Raw genomic sequence first — 18,525 nt, 5'->3', positions numbered from 1 at the left:
CGGATTCCAACACTAACGTCAGATAACACTGGTTTTGCCTCCAGGCAGGCTGCAGCTGCAGGAGCTATCTTCTTCTGTTTTGCCGCGAAATGCCGAATCGACCCGTGCGGTTGGGCCGCGGAAGGCTGGCCCGATGCAAGAAACTTCATGCCAACCCACCTTGGCCTGACTGGTGGGACCCACACCCATCTAGGCTGTCCGTGCGTAACACGGCTGGTGCCGCCTGAGCCGTCCGATGCGGAATGCCGCGCCGACAGAAAGGCCCCTGGAAACAAAACCCTAGCCACGCCACCTCCGCTCGGTTTCCTACCCGCTCCGCTCCATATATTACCCGGGCGCCCCGTCACCCTCCTCCCATCGCCGTCCTGGTTAATCCGTTCGATCTTGGAGTGGCGACTTCTCCTTTCCGGTTGTCGGAGGAAGATGCGGTTTGTTGGTGATGGATTTTGGTGTTGTCTTCTCTTGGCTGCTGTGGTTTCTTGTTGTTTGGATCCCTTCCTTTTTTTTCTTTTCTGTTGATCTTTTTGTTGTTGCTTGGAGGAGCCGTGGGTTCATATGGATGCAGATGCGAATGCAGATGAGGAGTCACAAGTTTTAATGGGTAATTTGCGTCTGAGGCATCTCTGTGATGTCACACCCTTTTTTTCACCTTGGAGATCTGATGCATCCATCCTTTTTTTCACCTAATCCCAGATTAATCCCTCCATCTCTTGCTCTTTTGTGCGTCGATGGATTTCTTTTGCCCTTTTCATGCCTTGCTAGGTTTGTCCTTAGATGTTCTTCTTGTCGACGTTTTTCTTGAGAAAAAAATATTCAATTTGCTTTAACAAGTTGGAGATGATATGATGACGAGAATGTTTCCCTATTGGTTTGACTGGCCGCCATGATGGCCTCGAATCTGTATTAGCTCTATCTGATCATCTCCCCACGTTCTTCTAATCTTGTGTAGATTTCCGATATGTTTTTGTTTTTTAATAGTCTGGTTTATATCGATGCATTTGATTTCTTCAGCTGCTGTTCTTTCCAGACATTCAACCTTCCCGCTCCAATCTGATGAACTACCATCATAACTCAGTAGAATTTAAATTACTCATACACCTCACATTGAAATAATATCGGAAACTCTTGAATTTGTGACGGCTGGATTAACCGACTTTGAGAGAGAGGACGGGCCAGGAGAGTCCGAACTATTGAACTGGGCTAGATTTTGCCGTCACATCCATAACCATTTGATGCCAGTGTTGCATGGGCTATGAAATCAATCTGGTTGATCAGTGCTGTTGGGACGGGAAGGGATTTTCTAGTTCCGGCAACTGGGTTGCTGATATCCTGATCGTCAAGAAAACAAATAAACATATTAACCTATATTAATACGAGAGATCTATCTTACAGGGACTGATCGGGTACAAAATAAAAGGACAGCTCTCTCTTGTTGTACTTATTTTTTCCACCCTCTTTCTATCTCTCACCTCCTTCGATCCTCTTCATGGTGCTGAGCTCACCCAGGGTTCAAAAATGCGACGGTAACCGCCCAAAATTCGCGGTTACCGACCTTCCCGCTGCGGCTCGGTTTCAGAAATCGTTCGGTTACCGAATTTGAATTCAAATAATTCAAACCGAAATTGAAAAAAAAATCCAAAAAAATCTGATAAAAAACTAGAGGTAATTTTAAGAGTATCTGTGAAAACGAAACTTAAAAAAAATATTGTTTCGACATCCAAATTGATGAGCAAAGTGCGGACATATTTCTAATGGGCTCGTTTCTGTTCTGGGCCGACTGAACAGTATACTCTGGCCCATTTGTGGCCCACGGTGAAAGGATAAGGTGGCGTCGGTAAGCGCGTCCAGGCAAGGTTCCACTTTCCCCATCGCGAGTTCACGAGCTGCTAGAGCGGCTCCGGCGACAGGGCGATCGAATCCGTGGAAGGACGGCGCGACTCCGGCGGTGAAGAATCGGTAACCGACCGCTTCAGCTCGGTTACCGACTGACTTAATTCGGTAACCGACATCGTCACCTGCTCGGGCGCGGAGAGTGGAGCACTGTCGGTAACCGTTTTCCCCCGTTCGGTAACCGTTAAATAGGGCTCGATTTTTGTTCATTATTGGTCGGTAACCGATGTAGTTAGCTCGATTTTAGCAATGTAGCTGTCGGTATCATGTTATTTTGACGATGCAATGCATTATTACTTCGGTTGTGAACTGTGTAGTAGTTCTTTAATGTGAAATGCATTGTTCGGTGTTGAGCTCGGGTGAATCGTTGAGCTACAGACCTTATTACATTGAATTGTTCATGTACATGTGAATGATGGTAACATATGTGCTACATAATCGGTTATGTAGGTGTATATGATGTTAATATGCGGTCAAATTAGTTTATTAGTTAGGTAAGCATTGATAATTTTTGTTCAATTGAGTTGGGTAACGATTTGAACACATGTTGGCATATGTATTAGTAGGCTAACCTTCGAGATTATTTCTTCGTACAGAGAAATTGCAAACTAGTCAATGACAGATAAAGATGTGGTATGGCAGCATGGGGACAATTTGGCTCCGGGTTTTAGGTGTAATTATTGCAATAAGTCGAAGAGAGGCGGTGGTGCCACAAGATTGAAATAACATTTGGCAGGGCGCGGATCAAATGTTGTACACTGTGATAGGGTGCCTCCAGATGTACGTGATTATTTCATACGTGAGCTAGATAGGGCAAAAGATAAGAGGAAGGGAAAGGCAGACGAGAGGCTTCGGAGGCAAGAATCAGCTAGAGTTCAAGTAGATTTGACAAGCGACAATGAGGACACGGAAGAGGAACAGGTGCAGCGTGCCGTAGGTCAATCGAGGGATGAGGAAGAGTTTAGGAGGAGGTCAGGCGAGTCCTATGAGCATGGAGGTGGTAGTGGTACTGACAGAGGGGGATCTGTATTAAAGAGGATGCTTAGAAGAGCATCGTCAACAAGGGAGCCACCACCAAGTGTCCGGGATTACAATGTTGCTTTAGCAAAAGCCCCTGTGCAACCGAGGATTGACACCGGGTCATGGAGTGCCAAGGGAAAGAAAGCGAAGGAAGCTATTGGTGTGGCATGGTCCAAATTTTTTCACACTTCAGGCATTCCTGGCAGAAGGGCGGACGATGCATTCTTTATCGCTGCAGTTAAAGAAACACAAAAATGGGGTGAGTGATTTAGTGTGTAATGAATTTATTATTGACATACATGAATGCCGGTAATACACTCCTACCACTTTTCAAATGCTTGTGTTTCTAATGCTTTTAGTACTAATGTTTTGATCGTCAACTTGCAGCGGCCGCTTTGAACCCCCGCACGCATTACGCGTATGGCACAGGTCCAACCTTGTTCGAAGATCTCCGTGAGGCATTTGAGCGGCTGACTGATGTTACTACTGCCGCGGAAGCACTTATTGAGGCTGAAACGTATTGGACAAAGTCTCTCTCATTCTCAGGTCCTCTAGCTGCACGGATGGCTTGTGACGGCAGGACTCATCCGGGTACGAAGATTTTTACATATCTATCTGAGCCTCATATCACTATACCTACTTTTCTGAGCCTCATATCACTATACCTACTTGCAGCGCAATGGTGGTCCATGTTTGGTTCATCTACACCTACACTATCAATGCTTGCTAGACGCCTAGTGTCACAGTGCGCCTCATCTAGTGGTTGTGAGAGGAACTGGAGTACATTTGCTTTCATCCACACCAAAGTTTGCAACCGATTAAGCTACAAGAAGCTCCATAAGTTGGTGTATGTCAACTACAACCTGAGAATACAGAACAACTTGGATGCAGGTATCAGGTCAACTCTTGATGATGATCCATTTCAGCGGCTTATGGAGCTCACATTGAATGAGGATAACAATCCGCTCCGGGACTGGATGGAGACCGGGAGATCAAATGCAGCCCCTGAGCTTGACGAGGAGGACACAGATAGCGACGTACCCTTGCCTACTCACCTGGTGACAGACACAGTGAACACACCTGACTTGCAACAATGGGCTGCTACAACGGTTGGTGACACACACACGGGAAAGAGGAAGAAGCAAATGACGCAAAGAAAGAAGAGCAAGAGGACTAAGGGCAAGGGCAAAAGACAAGTGCAAAGCGATGAGAGCACGAATAGTGACCCAAAGAGCCCGACTTACCAAGAATCGAATGACAGCAGCTCAAAGACTGACAGCGGTGATGATGATGGTCAGGGCGGTGATGCTCATCCAGGCCAAACATCTGTCGTTCCTCCTGTGCAATTCACTGGTGAGAGTCAGTTTTCACATGCCACGCAAGATCGGGACCACGGTGCTCCATCCTCACCAAGGCATATAACACATGGTGGCCACGATGGACCACAAGATAGTGCGAGCTATTCCAGCAGCTATGGCATGGAGAGTAGTTCTGGATCGTATCCGTACCACTATCCTACCTCCAATGCTCATTTAGAGCCTCCTATTCAGTGGGTCTATGAGTGGCAAGACCCTGAGTTTTATGCCACTTTGCAAGGACAATGGTCAACCACTTCTGCATGGACAGGACAAACTTGGGCTGAGTTCAAAGCAGAGTTACTATCGACACGACGGCTAATGCTAATGTCCACCGATGAGTACACTATGGCCGAATGTAATCGGCCCCCAAGCTGGTGGTTCTAAAGGTGATGCAGATTTCCTTTCGAAGGTCATGATAATTCCATATATATTTATTAATTTCAGGCGCTACATATGTAATATACGCATATATTCGAAACAATAATTATATGTTCGTGCTTCAATTGCTATTACTATCTGTTTGTTGCCTTCGAAACATAAAAAAATTAGCAAAGGTCATGCCAAATTTTTATATGATATTAGAAAACATATCATGGTTATATACTATTTTTCCTCATGATTTAGTGGCCAATTATTTGTTTATTATGATTTACACCTTAATTATTGAAAATGCATCCACACATGTCGGTAACTGCTAAAAATCGCTCGGTAATTGCACAAATGCGCTCGGTTTTCGACCTGTCGGTAACCGAGCAAACCGCTCGAATTATCGAGCAAACCGCTCGGTAACCGGTCCAAACCGACCGGTTACCGAGAGCCAAAAAATCCGATTTTTTCGCAAAAATTTAAAATTTGCCGAATGAATTTTCTCCGAATTTTTTTGAATTTTTGGCCGGTTACCGCGGTTACCGCGCTTTTTCGGTTACCGCCGGAGGTCGGTAACCGACCTCCGGTCGGTAAGTTGAACCTTGAGCTCACCATTGGTGAATTGGTGAGTTGGTATGGAACCATGCAAGAGGCAATAGAGATCTATGACAGCCACAGCCATTCACGGTAAGGCCGATACAGGGAGCTTGTCGTGGGCTATCCACGGTGAGGTTGGTACATGACCTCGTCGTCGGTTAGATATGCATCGTCTCCACTTCATCAGTCTTTGATGGAGTTTTTGGTAGCTAGATCCACCCCTTATGTTGTCGGACTGTACGCTGATGGATTTGCTCCTCGCTGGCAGCCAAGAGGGGTGGCCCTAACAATTCCATGTGGAAAGAGGTACCAATCAACGAATCCGTGTTGCCCTGTCCACTGACTCTAGGAGTGCCGTTTGCCGTCTTAGGAGGGCTTTGCTGGCTACTTCTACCGATTGAAGAATGGTGCCTTGTAGCTTATATTTTCACGTGATGGATATTGTCCCTCACGGTGGATCCACGGTGGGGAGGTCATCGGCTGGGGTTGATGTGGACCCGATGGCTGTGGGGCTTATAGATCGTCCATGGTGGAGGGGGCTCTCTTGTGGTGTTGTAGGGTGTTAATTTGGATTACGTGTATCTTATTCCTAATGGTATTTAAATGGTACGTATCTCTAATATTCAAGATTTAATAAGTTTTTTATTTTTTTAAAGTATGGATAGGTACCTAGTGGTAAGTGTACTTTGTTTATGGTGTTTGGTCAATGTAGAAATGTGGCCTGGTGCATGCTTATTATATATGTATATATTTTAATAGATATCACTTAATTTTTTCTAGTGTAGCGATATGATGTTCCTTCGAGTAATTATTTACGCTATTGTTATTAGTTTATATAACTACCCGTTTCTTTAAATGTTAATATGTGGTGCATATCTTATTTCTTCAAATTTTAATAGTGCAAGACGTATTAGTATTATATATTCAAAGTTTTCATGCGTCATGTATCGTGTACATGCACGATTCTGTACCTGAATACAAGCTTGGATATGTTCAATGGCATGATTATGTATCTGAACATAAGTTTGGATATGTTTAATGACACGATTATATATCTGAACACAAGCTTATACATGTTCAGTGTCACGATTTTGTACTAAAAAATAGCTCTCTTTGGTGATAAAGGATTCAAAATTCAAAATATTATACCTTGATCAAGTACTAGTAGAGAAAAAGGTCAATAAAAGCATGAGTGACCGGACCTGTCATGGTTGTGGTTCAAAATTCAAAAGTGGAAGCACCATATCCATATTTTCCATCTATTTGTTCCCTATATTAGGACATGACTGTGATTCAAAATTGAAAATGCATTGAATGTCCTGGCAATAATCTCCTTGCTCTGCTGGTCTTCACCTACTTTCTCACCAGCTCACCTTCTTTATGTCCTATCGTATCTGCTATGACACACTTAAAGAAATAATACAATACAACCAAAATACAAAGATAGGAGTCATATAGAACTAATCTCAATATAGGATGGATGGATAAGATACTGACCACAGGAATGGATGGACGGACAAGATACTGACCACAGGAATGGCTAGGAACCGAAATGATTTTCCCTGTTGGGACTTGGAGGTGAGGGAGATGGCAGGCTGCTTTGTAGCCCCAACATGTCTGTTAACATTGAACATGTGAAGAAGACAGAATGGTTGAGTCCTTATCCGGCACGACTATGCTTTGGGTATCCTACGTTTTTATGCAACATCAAACATCTGTAAAATTAGGGGAAAATCCAAAATTAGATATTATACATGAGCCTATTTGCTAAAATAGATAATGTATTATCGTATTTACAATTTTAATATTCATATTCGGCACATCATTTACCGAAAATAAAATTTCGATACACCGTATGCCAAAAAACCGCGAGCCCAACCATATTCGGCACACTGTGTGCCGAATATGGGCTACAATACCGTATTTCGACATACGAAGTGCCGAATATACTCTTTGTGTACAGCGATATGAGTTGACATGACCGCACTGCAGAAAACCTATATTCGATACACGGTGTATTCGACATATCGTATACCGAATATTGACAATAAAATTGAGCTGAAGTCATGCCACCTCCATTTCAGAACTTGCACGGGTCATGTCACCTCCATTTCCCCGTGTATGTAACACGAGTCACCATCTTATTCAGTACTCGGAAGCAGGTTACTTTCCTCTTGAGCAATCGTCACGGCCATGGTTTACGTTACCGATCAGGTAACCGAAAAATCGTGATTACCGTGGCAATTACTCAAATTTTTAAAAAAAATTAGATAAAATTTATTTGAATAAATTTGAAATTTTTCAGAAAAATCACGATTTTAGCCGCTCGGTAACCGATCTAATTGGACCGGTTACTGAGTGGTTTTTCCGATTTATCGAACGGTTTTCTCGAATTTTTCGCATTGTCGGTAACCGCTCGGTTTTATCGGTAAGCGCTCGATTTTCTCGATTTATCGAGCAGTTTTCTTGATTTTCAGTGAAGTTCAACAAAAAAAACCCAAAAATTATCTCAATCTTGTAAAATCAATTACTAATTCATCTGAGCTTCAAATTAAGTAAAATCAATTACTAATTCATCTGAGCTTCAAATCAAGTGAAATAAATTTTGTTAGTTTCCTTGTAACATGATCTACATGATAAAAGTATTTACACTCATGAAAAAGTTCAAAATTTTCTGTGAGAAAATGTATTTGTTATACCAAGTTAAATACATAGTTTACTTTTTGCTAGTCCAAAAATCATGAAACTAATTTTGTTAGTCTTCTTACATGATCCTATGTCTTTTAAAAATACATGAACTCATGAATTAGTTATTATAACATGCAGGATTGTGTAAATGTGTTGCAACTAGATTAATTCATAACTGACCCATCACACCTCAAAAATTAGTGAAACCACTTTTATTAAACTTTAGTTTATTTATACTATGATTTACGTAGAAAAAAAAATAGTAGACATAAAAAAGTTAATTACAGTGCTGTTTCTTAACATATTCACTTTATGCTTGTGAACTTTGTAAAAATCATAAATAAAGTGCAATCAATTTTAAAGATACTTTTAAGATACGTTCTACACAAGAAAAATATGTTTTTGTATATTAAATTTTTTCTTAACATGAGTTATTAACTGAGCCGCATGTTTCAACTTTTTTCATTTTTTTAAACTTCTTCCCTATAGAATATGATTCAAAAGATATTATTTTTGAAAACAAATTTCACATAAGGTCTTAGAATTGTGTTTAGTTTTTTTAAGATTTGTTTTTGAATTTTTTTATTTTTTCAATTTTTTTTAATTCAAATTCGGTTACCGTTCGGTTTCTGAAACCGAGCTGAACCGAGATGGCCAGTTATCGCGATTTTAGATCGGTAACCGTCAAATTTTGGAACCCTGGTCACGGCGTTATCCCGAGCCACATGAAATTGAGCTAAAGCCGCATCTACCATGGATCAACCATGAATCTATTCTAGTTGTGGTAATACTTTAACCCTTACAGAACCAACTCTACTTGGGTAGGGAGTATTATAAAAAGAGGTTAATTATGAATTATTAAGATGGGTTTTTTGAGGAATCCAAATAACATTTAGGGTTTTTTTTCGTATTTACTACAGTATAGTCGACTAAAATCGCCCTTGATTTCAATAGACATGCTCTCGGTCACCGGAGTTTAGGGGAAGGGGTTTTCATCGGCGGGTCTCCGATGAGTCTCCATGGCTACCGAGCTTAGAAATGGCTTCGGTGGAGGCAGGCCAGACGGAGGAGGTGGGGGTGGCATGACGAGGCGGGGGAGGGGGCATCGCTGGCCATGGGCGAGCGACAGACCTCTAGTGAGCAGGGATAAGGTGAGGGTATCGCATGTCGAGGGGTTAGCGTGGCGAGGGTAGTAGAGGCGGACCCAACGACAGGGACGCCGCTAGGGATTATCGGAGGAGAGCGGGAGGCGGAGGCACATATGTGAGACGGCGAGAGAGAAATTGTGAGAAAGAAGATGAAGGGATGGCATCCGTTCTAGATCAAACAGCTCTGATCCGTCGATTGAGATTCCCTCCGATTTTAGTCGACTAATTTATAGTCGGACCTTTTTTTTTTCAGATTTGGCAAGGGTTTACCAGTACCGTATGACTGTTGAATCTAATTCCGGTACTTATTATTACGCAAATGTGATGTGACGTGTGTGGTGAGTTTATCTCTGGCTCATAATTCTAGACACGCTTGCACATAATTCTTCGAGCGCACGTGATTGTCAACCATGTGATTTGGAAAGGTAAGGTACGCATCTCTATCATCACGTCCTTAACTCAGATAGAATCTCACCAAGAAGAAGAAACAATTCGAGTTTCAGAGATACAAATGCCCATGTTTAAAGCTAAAGTGGGACACTAATGCCCATGTTTAGGTGACTCCATTCTATCATAGGGTCGGCTACAACAACTGCAATTATAAGAGGCAACACTCCTCTTAATAGACGTAATTATAGCGGATCTTAGGTGGTATTTGATTCACTGTACTAGAGGTGGATAGGATCGTCCTGGATCAGGAGCGCACATAGTCATCCAATCGAAGGGAATATTCCTTCAGATCCGGATGCCGCCGCCCCCATGTTCCTGTGCTCGCGTTCTGCAGGCGGGTTTGTTCCTCCGTTGTGGTCGGTGTACGCCCGTGTTTTCCATTTAACTCTCGATTTTATTTAAAATTATAAGAATAATTTAAAAATTCTAAATATTTTTATAAGAAAACTATAGCTCAGTAGTAATTTGTTTTAATTAGTTTGATCCAAAAAGCATGAGCCAATAATTAATTAGAATTTTCCAAAGAAATCTAATTTTATAATTTTTAGAAATTTTTGCCTCAAATAAATTCTCAAAAATCTAGAAAAATTTACTAATATTATTCTCATATGATATACTAATTTATAAAAATATTTTCAAATCTAAGTTATTTAGTGAAAAAGTGAGTTTGTTTTGTAATGCTTCGTTTATATATATTTTTATCATTTTATGTGATATTCTATTTTTAATTCAAACTAATTCAAACATGCACAAATTCATCCAAATGCTTATAAAAATCAACTACTATTAAAGGGTAATTTCACCAAAAGATCATCATCACCAACTTAGTTTATCCAATCTATCCAATCAAACAGAAAATTGACTCATCCTATGCACTCTAACCCCATCAACTAAACAGAAAATTGACTCATCTCATCCATCCAACCAAATAAAAAATTAGATTATCCTATCAAAAAATAAAGATAACTATATCTATGGATGGCAGTTTTGTCCATTTACCAGTGGGAAAAATACCCTAATAGGGTTAGGTTTGTTCCTTATTTGCTACATGTGGGTATGTTCATGGGCACAAATCACTACCCGACGGGTATATGGGTACGGGTACGGGTATGGGTAAGGCATATCCGTACTCATGGAACCCGTTTACCCGTTAATATATATGACACATGCGGTGGGTTAGTGCAGAGGTTTGGTTGCGCGTGGTGGTCGCCGGCGGTTCGGTTCAACACGTGCGGTGGGTTGGTGCAGAAGCTCTGGGTGAAAAACCACTCGACGTTCTACCGGTTCCGACAACGGCGATGCCCATGGGTGTCATTCTTCTCCTTAGAGGCTTTGTCAAGGTGCTCCTGTTTCACCTAACCCTCAATGGATTCTCCAGGTGAAAACCTAGATCTAGCTCGCCGGATCGAGCAACGACGACATCATTGATGTCGTGTCCCCCTTGGAGGCGTTGCCTTGGAGATTACTGCCATGTGTTGGATGTCCGTCGGCATTGCGTCGAGGTGCTCTTGTTTCCCCCAACCCTCGTTGTGGTTGTCTGCTGGCGTTGGTGCAGATTGGCAGCGATGATGACACCTTCCGATAAAGTTGAAGCTTCCGTCTGGCTATGGTGCTTGTTTCGGCGCCTTGGGGTCTGCGGGCCTCACAGTGGGAGGCGATGGTCCATTTGAATCACATGATGAGGTTTTTGTCTCCTTGAGCTGTGCTCCACGGTGGATCACGAAGGACGGCCATGCTTAGGGGAAGTTGAAGCTGTTGCGTCATGGGCGCACGACGAGCTTGTCAACGATGATGCGAGGCAAGTTTGTTCTTTGAGGATCATGCACGTGAAGTGAAGCAATATCGAGGCAAAGGCTGAGGCCCACCATGGTGAAGTCGGAGCTATTTTGTCGTTTGGCGGCGGGCTTGGTAACGATAACACACGACATATTTCATGATGTGGTCTTGAGGTCTGTGTTGTTTCCCAACGGATTGTTTTAGACGTCGTTGTTTAGCTTCTTTTTCTTTTCCTTAGTCCATCCGACGAACTTTTTCTTGTTTGTGATGTTGTATTTTTTTTTCTTTGGGTCCTTGTACCTGGCCTTTTTTCCTTCTAATGATTGAAAACGCAGCTCTCCTGCTTTTTTGTCATATATATATGACACGTGGGTCTTACTTTTCCTAACCCTAATATTCCAACTCCAATCACCCCTAACCCCCCAGCTGCCACTTAGCTCGCCTCCCTGGCTGGCTCCCTGCCACCATGCATTACCACGCCGCCCATCCGTCACCAGGCGCCACCACGCCATTCGAGCATCACCCAGCCTCGCCCCGAGCCACATCGTCGCCGCCCAGCCCCTCCCCGCCCCGCGTCGCACCATCATCGCGAACCTCGTGCCACCCCGAGCGGCAAAGCCTCACCGCCCCTAGCCTGCCCAGCACCGTTGCCACTACCTAGCCCCTCCCTGCCCAGCGCCACCCCATCGCCACTAGCCCCGTGCCGCCCCTGCCCAGCCCCATGCCACCCCAAGCCTGCCTTGCACCACTGCCGTCGCCCAGCCCCTCCTCGCCCTGAGCTACACGCGCATCGCCGCCCAGCCCTAATCCACATTACCGCCCAGCACCTTCCCGCCCCACCCTGCGGCTACCTCCGCCACCCTCCCTGCCACCCGTGGGTATACCCGCGGGCAACGGGTACCCACGAGTGACGGGTTTGGTCCCTGTTCTTTGCATGCAGGTGTTCGCGGGTATACCCACGGGCGAAGCAAAAACTGGCGGGTACGGGTATGGGTAAGCACTACATGACCTGTCACATCCGATTATCTATATCCCATCCAAACTTCCTCTCCAACCAAACATATGGTAGCCGTGAATAAAGGAGAGTCTTATTAAGATTCTTTGTGATTCTCAAGCCAGGGGCCTCCAACCAAACGCATCGTCACCGTGAGTGAAGGAGAATCTTATGAAGATTCTTCGTGATTCTCAAGCTAGGGGCTGAGATTCCATCTCAAGGCGTCACCTTTGGCATTACTAAGTGTCACATGTACTGGCAAATGGTCTCGTTGGGCCAATCTGGACCCTACATGTGGCCGAACACCCACTATTGGGTGCTTAGGTGGTTCACACTCCAGAATGCAAATATGGTGAATGAGCTTTTCTAGGCCTAGATTTGGTTAAAGAGGCCAAAGAGCACATTCTAGCCATTTGCAAGTGTCTCCTCACGGGTTGTCATGACAGAAGAGCTATGCGGATCGCCGCCGGAGAGAACTTGTGTTCAAGATTGGAGACTTTACGTATCTAAAGGTTTCTCCACTCAAAGGAGTTCGACGCTTTCAAGTCAGAGGAAAGCTAGCACCTCAATATGTGGGACACATCCAGATTGTTATCTGGCATGGAGAGGTGGCCCATCAATTAGACTTGCCTTCGTCCCTCTTCGCCATTCACAAATGTCTTCCACATGTCACAATTGAAGAAATACCTTCGAGTTCCAACGGAAGTGATTGAAGTTGCAAATCAAGAGTTGCAGTTGGATCTCTCATATTGTGAGCAACAAATCCGAATATTAGATGAAGCCGAGCGCAAGACACGGCGGCAATCCATCAAATTCATCAAGGTTCAATGGAGCAACCATTCGGAGGCCAAAGCGACATGGGAGCTGGAAGATAAAATCCACTCCGAGTATCCTGAACTCTTTAAGAGTTTGTAAAAGTTGTTGTAATATTACACGTTTAGAATGTCTAGCAGATATGTGTTCACCGCCATGTTGAATGGAAGTCAATTCTTCAAAGAGTTGTGTTTGGAAATCGATCCAACCTGAAGCGGGATGAGCTTATTTTTGCTCTCTGCTGGCTCGCGATCTGACCAGTGCTTCTACCGGTCTGACCGTTGGCGGGCGGTCTGACCATAAAATGACTTGCAGTCTGACCGTTAGAGCTCAAAACTCTCTGTATAAATTTCGGTCTAACCATGGAACACGCTGTCCAACTGAGCCGCGATCTAACCAGGACTATCTCGGTCTAACTGCTAGTTCACAAAGAGTCCACTGGATATCTTTTCATTCTGTTGGTGATGTCCGACATGATTCTTTTCCAATAGTGGGAGAATTCTTTCTGTTTCATCCCCGTCACCTTTGCCCTATGTTTCCCAAATCTTGGGTTGATATTCTTCTTAAAAGGGGAGGTTTGTCACGTTCCAAAATGCTAATTACGTAATTAGGCATGCATAATTGTCATCGCATGTGCTTGCACGTGTTTGTCCATCAAAACCGGTTTATCAGGCCTCAAACACCTTAGAGATGGTTTAGAGCACTTTGGAAAATCCATGCATACCTTGGAGAAGGAAAAGAATAGAATGACGAGGATGAGGGGAGACTTAGGAAATTTTCAGCAAAAGAACCCCCTCATGGTCTGACTGGTGTCACCCACGGTCTGACCGCCCGAGCTCACGGTTTGATCGCCAGCACATAGAGGCTCAGATTAAGTGGATCGATCACTTCCTTTTGCTCTCTCCCTCTCACATTTCTCTCACTCTCCCTCTCTCCACCCGACCCTATAGAGAGAAAGAGAGCTCTACTCGTCGCGTTCGAAGGTCGTAGATCGGAGGTGGGAACTCCCACGAGCTTCCCGGAGGACTTCCCCAAGTTTTCCTCCTCTTCTCCCCGCCGGAGACCCATTCATCAACCGCAAGCTTCACCACCACTCTGGGATCCGATCCGAGAATCGGAGTCTCCCTGAAGCATTCCAATCAAATAGAAAGCTCCCATAAGCTGAGGTGAGCTATCCCCTACCGTTTCTCTATTGTTTCCGAGCTCGATTTGACCTTTGTGTCGTTTAGGCCCAAGTTCAACCTAGCCTAGATCCAACCCATAGGGTATTTTAAGTTTAGCTTGGTGAATGATGTCTAAATCACTTGAGAAACACTCCACTAGTCCCATAGAACATTGTGGTACCCTTCATTGTTGAAGGTCTCGCTGGAATCCTCGTTGGCGACCCCACAAAGGCACTGCCGGCAAGGTCTAGCGGTCTGACCGCCGCTATGGCCGGTCTAACCGCCAGTTGGGGACCGAAGAATCCAAGTTAAAAACATATACAGGAGTCGGACCGCCACTTGGGTCGATCTGACTGTTGGTGGGTGGTCTGACCGCCACCATGCCTACGGTCAGACCGCTAGAGGCTAAAACTCTCTGCTGGCCGCCGGTCAGACCGTCACCCCAAGGCTAGTCTGATCGCCGCTAGGGCCGATCTGACCACTAGTTGGGGACCGAAGAATTCGAGTTGAAAACTTATACAAGAGTCTGATCGTCACTTGGGCTGGTCTGACCATTGGTGGGCGGTCTGATCATCACCATGACTACATCCAGACCACCAGAGGCCAAAACTCTCTGCTGGACGTCGGTCAAACCGCCACCCGAAGGCTAGTCTGATCGCCAGCCTGTGAAGATTAAGGTGAGGCTAGGTTAGCTTATCCGGGGTTTCAAACTTCAAAACCCTAATCCTTTAGCGATCCTTTGCATATGTTTTCGAGTCATAGCGCTTTACTATTACTTGAACATGCATATTGCATCCTTTTTGCATTGTTTGTTTAATTATGCATTGCACCCGTGTTTCTTTTAGAGAACATTGATCCGACAGTTCAAGCAAGCAAAGACGACACCGATCTACCGTACTTCTATGAGTTTTGTGCAGGTAGTATCAGGCAACTGACAAAGTAGCAAGGCAAGTATTTAAGCATATTGCACCCTTTGTTCAATTGAAGGGAGTCTAAATTGATAAACTATATTTTATGTATGTTTGCATGTTTGAGTCAAGTGTTGGGCTTATTAGAGTAGAACCTTTGTTGAATTGCATATCTTCTACCTTGAGTTGTTGATTATCCTCATCCTTGTCGCCTCGATAATGTTATTGATGTCTAGTGTAAGAGTTATTCGACATACTTAGCAATGCATAGGTCCTCAGTAGAAGTTGAGCGATGGTGATGCAATTGTTCACGAGCATAGGGCTTACTTATGGTTTACAAATACTTTTATGATGTTGAGATGGTTAGATGAGTGGTGAGTATAATGCGAGATGTGGGCGGTGTTAGGGGTATTTTCTGCTCAGGAGGAGTCCTTGGGGTAGTTCGGGAGAGGAACCGAGGCACCATAGACCGCTTTGCATCGTTTAAGCACCGACCGTTGGTCACCGTTGGCTTTAACACTTACCATACTCACCACATGCTGATCTAATGGTAAGGCAAGCTGAATACCTTTGTGGTTATGATCATTTGGGCCTGAACATCGACGGTGTGAGCGGGCGGTCTTATAAGGGTATTTGAGAGTAGTTCTAGATATCCCCGCGCCGAGCGATGCACGATCCAAATGGTTGGGACTTATTTGGAAAGGTTGTCACGAGTACCCCCCTTGTGTGCACTTTAGCGGGTGACACAAGCTTAATGGTTCTCGTGTCGTGTGGGTAAAGGAGTATCCCCTTGCAGGGTGTAAAAACAGTTCGAACTGTCGCGTTCTCGGTCATGAGCATACCTTCTGTTCATGTGCACCATCGTAGAGTCACGAGTTGTGGATTATGGTTGGATATGTTGGTCATGGTGGAGATGGTTCATGTTACATATATGTTCATGTTGGTTCCATTTACATTTATATACAATTGGTTACTGCAGGATATAATTGTATTGTTGTTGGTTATGTTTCGATGCTCACACATATGTGTCTAGGTTGTTGTCGGTGGATGAACACTGCGAGCAGGGATCCTAAGGGACCCCCTTTGAGATTCGGCCGGGGGGCTGGTTCTGGAACTACCTCATACGCGAGATTAATACGAGTGGGACTTAGGCAAGATGGATCGTCAGCTAGTAGAAATGAATGCACCAAGAATTTAGATAGGTTCAGGCCGCTCGGAAGCATAATACCCTACTCCTGTGTGTCCAGTATGTTGTCAATGTTTCTCTCCTTTCGTCTCCCTCTTTCCCTTTTTTTCCATCTCCCTTTTCAAAGTCCCCCCCTTATCTACCGGGAGGAGGCCCTTCAGGGAGTGCCCAGAACGAGGGCACAAGTTCCCGTAAACAATAAATGGAAAGTGACCATCATTGATCTACAGTTGATGTTATAGAGGGTTAAAAATACATCCCTCGGACGGTTCCAGCCGTCTTCGTGTTCCAGCTTTAGCAGGCGCAGGGACGTCCACCGGCCAGCTTCTGAGTACTCTCTCATGCCCGTTTGGTCAGAGTAGGTCTGACGCGGTCAGATGTAACAGGGCGATAAGCCTCAAGCCCATCAAAGATATCTTCAAGCCATCTTTCTTCATGGGCCCCGCGAGGGGACATGTGATGGGACCTGCCATATTAATTATGCCCACGCCTTCCTGCCAGGCGGCGGCAGGGACTGATGTATTCAGAACGGTAGGCGTGGGGGAGAGTGGTTGGATGTGACCGTCCACGCTCTCCATTAGATGCGGCATCGGGCCTCCCACCGACCGACACCTCATCATGGAATCCCTGCAGGGTCCATCGGCATGGGGCTCCCTGGGTGCTTGGGGACCAACTGTTCTTGACCCCGAGCACCCACTCCCGGACCGTGCTTTCCTCGGGTCCTCGGGGAGGTGATCCCCGACGGAAGGCGCCATGTAGCACCGCGCTGTCCTGGCCTCGGGACTCGGGAACCCCCAGATCCCATATCACCGACAGTTGTGGGTGCATATGTTTTAATCAATCTTATGACCCTTTTCCTTGCTAATGGCCTAATGCGTAATCCTTATAGTTGGGTTATTTATATGTACCATATATAGATTAAGTCTTGCGAGTACCTTCGTACTCAACTACTCTACAGGTTTTGCAAGTGGGAAAGAGGCGGTGTTTAGCTACTTCACATTCACCGATGCTAGCGGCGGGAATGAGTAGGCAACTACTCGGAGGTCATGCTTTTGATGTGAAGCCTAAGGATATATGGCTTCACCCATCTTTTGTTATCTTTAGCTTTTGTTTTCGTTACGTAGTTTCTCTTTTGGCTAGGAGTTGATCAGTTTGAGTATCTTCTTAGATCTTTTTTGTTGTAAATTGTTAAACTTGTAAATGTCTAAGAACTTGTAATATGATTTAATTACTCGCTCTTTAGTAAGCTTGGTTATGATTGCTTACGTTGGAAAGGTATGTGTTTCGATCTTGGGCACAAAACACGTGCCGGGACTATCGGGATGATATTCTGATTAGTCGTCGAGGTGGTGATTATGAATAATGATCCTCCTGATGATTAATTAGAATATTTTTTAGATGGTTTTTCACATTCCTCCACAATCCAGATGGTGAACAACCATTCTCATATTCCCATCACTCTTGACCTCACTGAATCCAATTACACTTAGTGGTGTCTCTTCTTTGACACGATTTTTGACAATTTCGTGCTCGATGCTCACATCAACACAGCACCCACTCATGCTCCCTCTGATCCCGAGTGGACAATGGTTGATTCCGCCATTGTCAACTAGCTTTACACCACCATTTTCAAGGAAATTCTGGACCTCATCATGAAGCCAGCCAGTACTGCCTTCGATGTCTAGAGCACGATCAAGGGTCTTTTCCTCAGCAATCATCTCACTCGTTTTGTTTACATTGAAGCCAAGTTTTGCAGCGTCTATTAAGGTGACCTCACGATCATGCAGTACTGCTCCCAACTAAAAACGCTCGCTGGCGCTCTCTGCGATGTCGGCCAACCCGTTCATGAGGACAATCAAGTCTTGAATCTTCTATGTGGCCTCAACCCCAAGTATCATCATGTGATTCCCGTCATCACTACGAAGGAGCCGCTGCCATCTCTGCTCTCTGTGCACTCCTTTCTCTTATTGGAGGAGCTCCAAGCCGAGCAATCCGACAAGCAGGTCACCGCTGAGGCCCTTTTTGCCGAACGTGGTACACCCAACTCTAGCAAAAGCTCCAGCACCTCCAAGCAGAAGTAGAAGAAGAAAAAGGCATTCAAATCTCCTTCTGCTGATGCCCCCACAGGTGCTCCCTCTGCCGAACCATCTCGGACATCCACCAATTAT

At 44.7% G+C, this 18,525-nt stretch overlaps 1 protein-coding gene and 2 non-coding genes across 3 annotated transcripts; all 3 read left to right on the top strand.

Annotated features, from left to right (window-relative positions):
- The first annotated feature begins 242 nt into the window (after positions 1-242).
- LOC133902696 (uncharacterized) lies at positions 243-4,652 on the top strand. The gene is made up of 5 exons (XM_062344168.1): positions 243-428; positions 541-601; positions 3,104-3,169; positions 3,298-3,501; positions 3,586-4,652. The coding sequence occupies exons 1-5, from the start codon at positions 243-245 to the stop codon at positions 4,650-4,652; spliced, it is 1,584 nt and encodes a 527-aa protein (XP_062200152.1).
- Positions 569-670, top strand: LOC133910369 (small nucleolar RNA Z101). Its single transcript, XR_009908537.1, has one exon. It is a non-coding gene; the product is annotated as a small nucleolar RNA Z101 (small nucleolar RNA).
- Positions 836-923, top strand: LOC133910371 (small nucleolar RNA Z102/R77). Its single transcript, XR_009908538.1, has one exon. It is a non-coding gene; the product is annotated as a small nucleolar RNA Z102/R77 (small nucleolar RNA).
- Positions 4,653-18,525: the final 13,873 nt, after the last annotated feature.

Source organism: Phragmites australis, chromosome 2 (assembly GCF_958298935.1).
Source record: "Phragmites australis chromosome 2, lpPhrAust1.1, whole genome shotgun sequence".
NCBI lineage: Eukaryota > Viridiplantae > Streptophyta > Magnoliopsida > Poales > Poaceae > Phragmites > Phragmites australis.
Note: the sequence above shows the minus strand (reverse complement) of the source record. Positions and strands in the feature narration are given on the sequence as shown.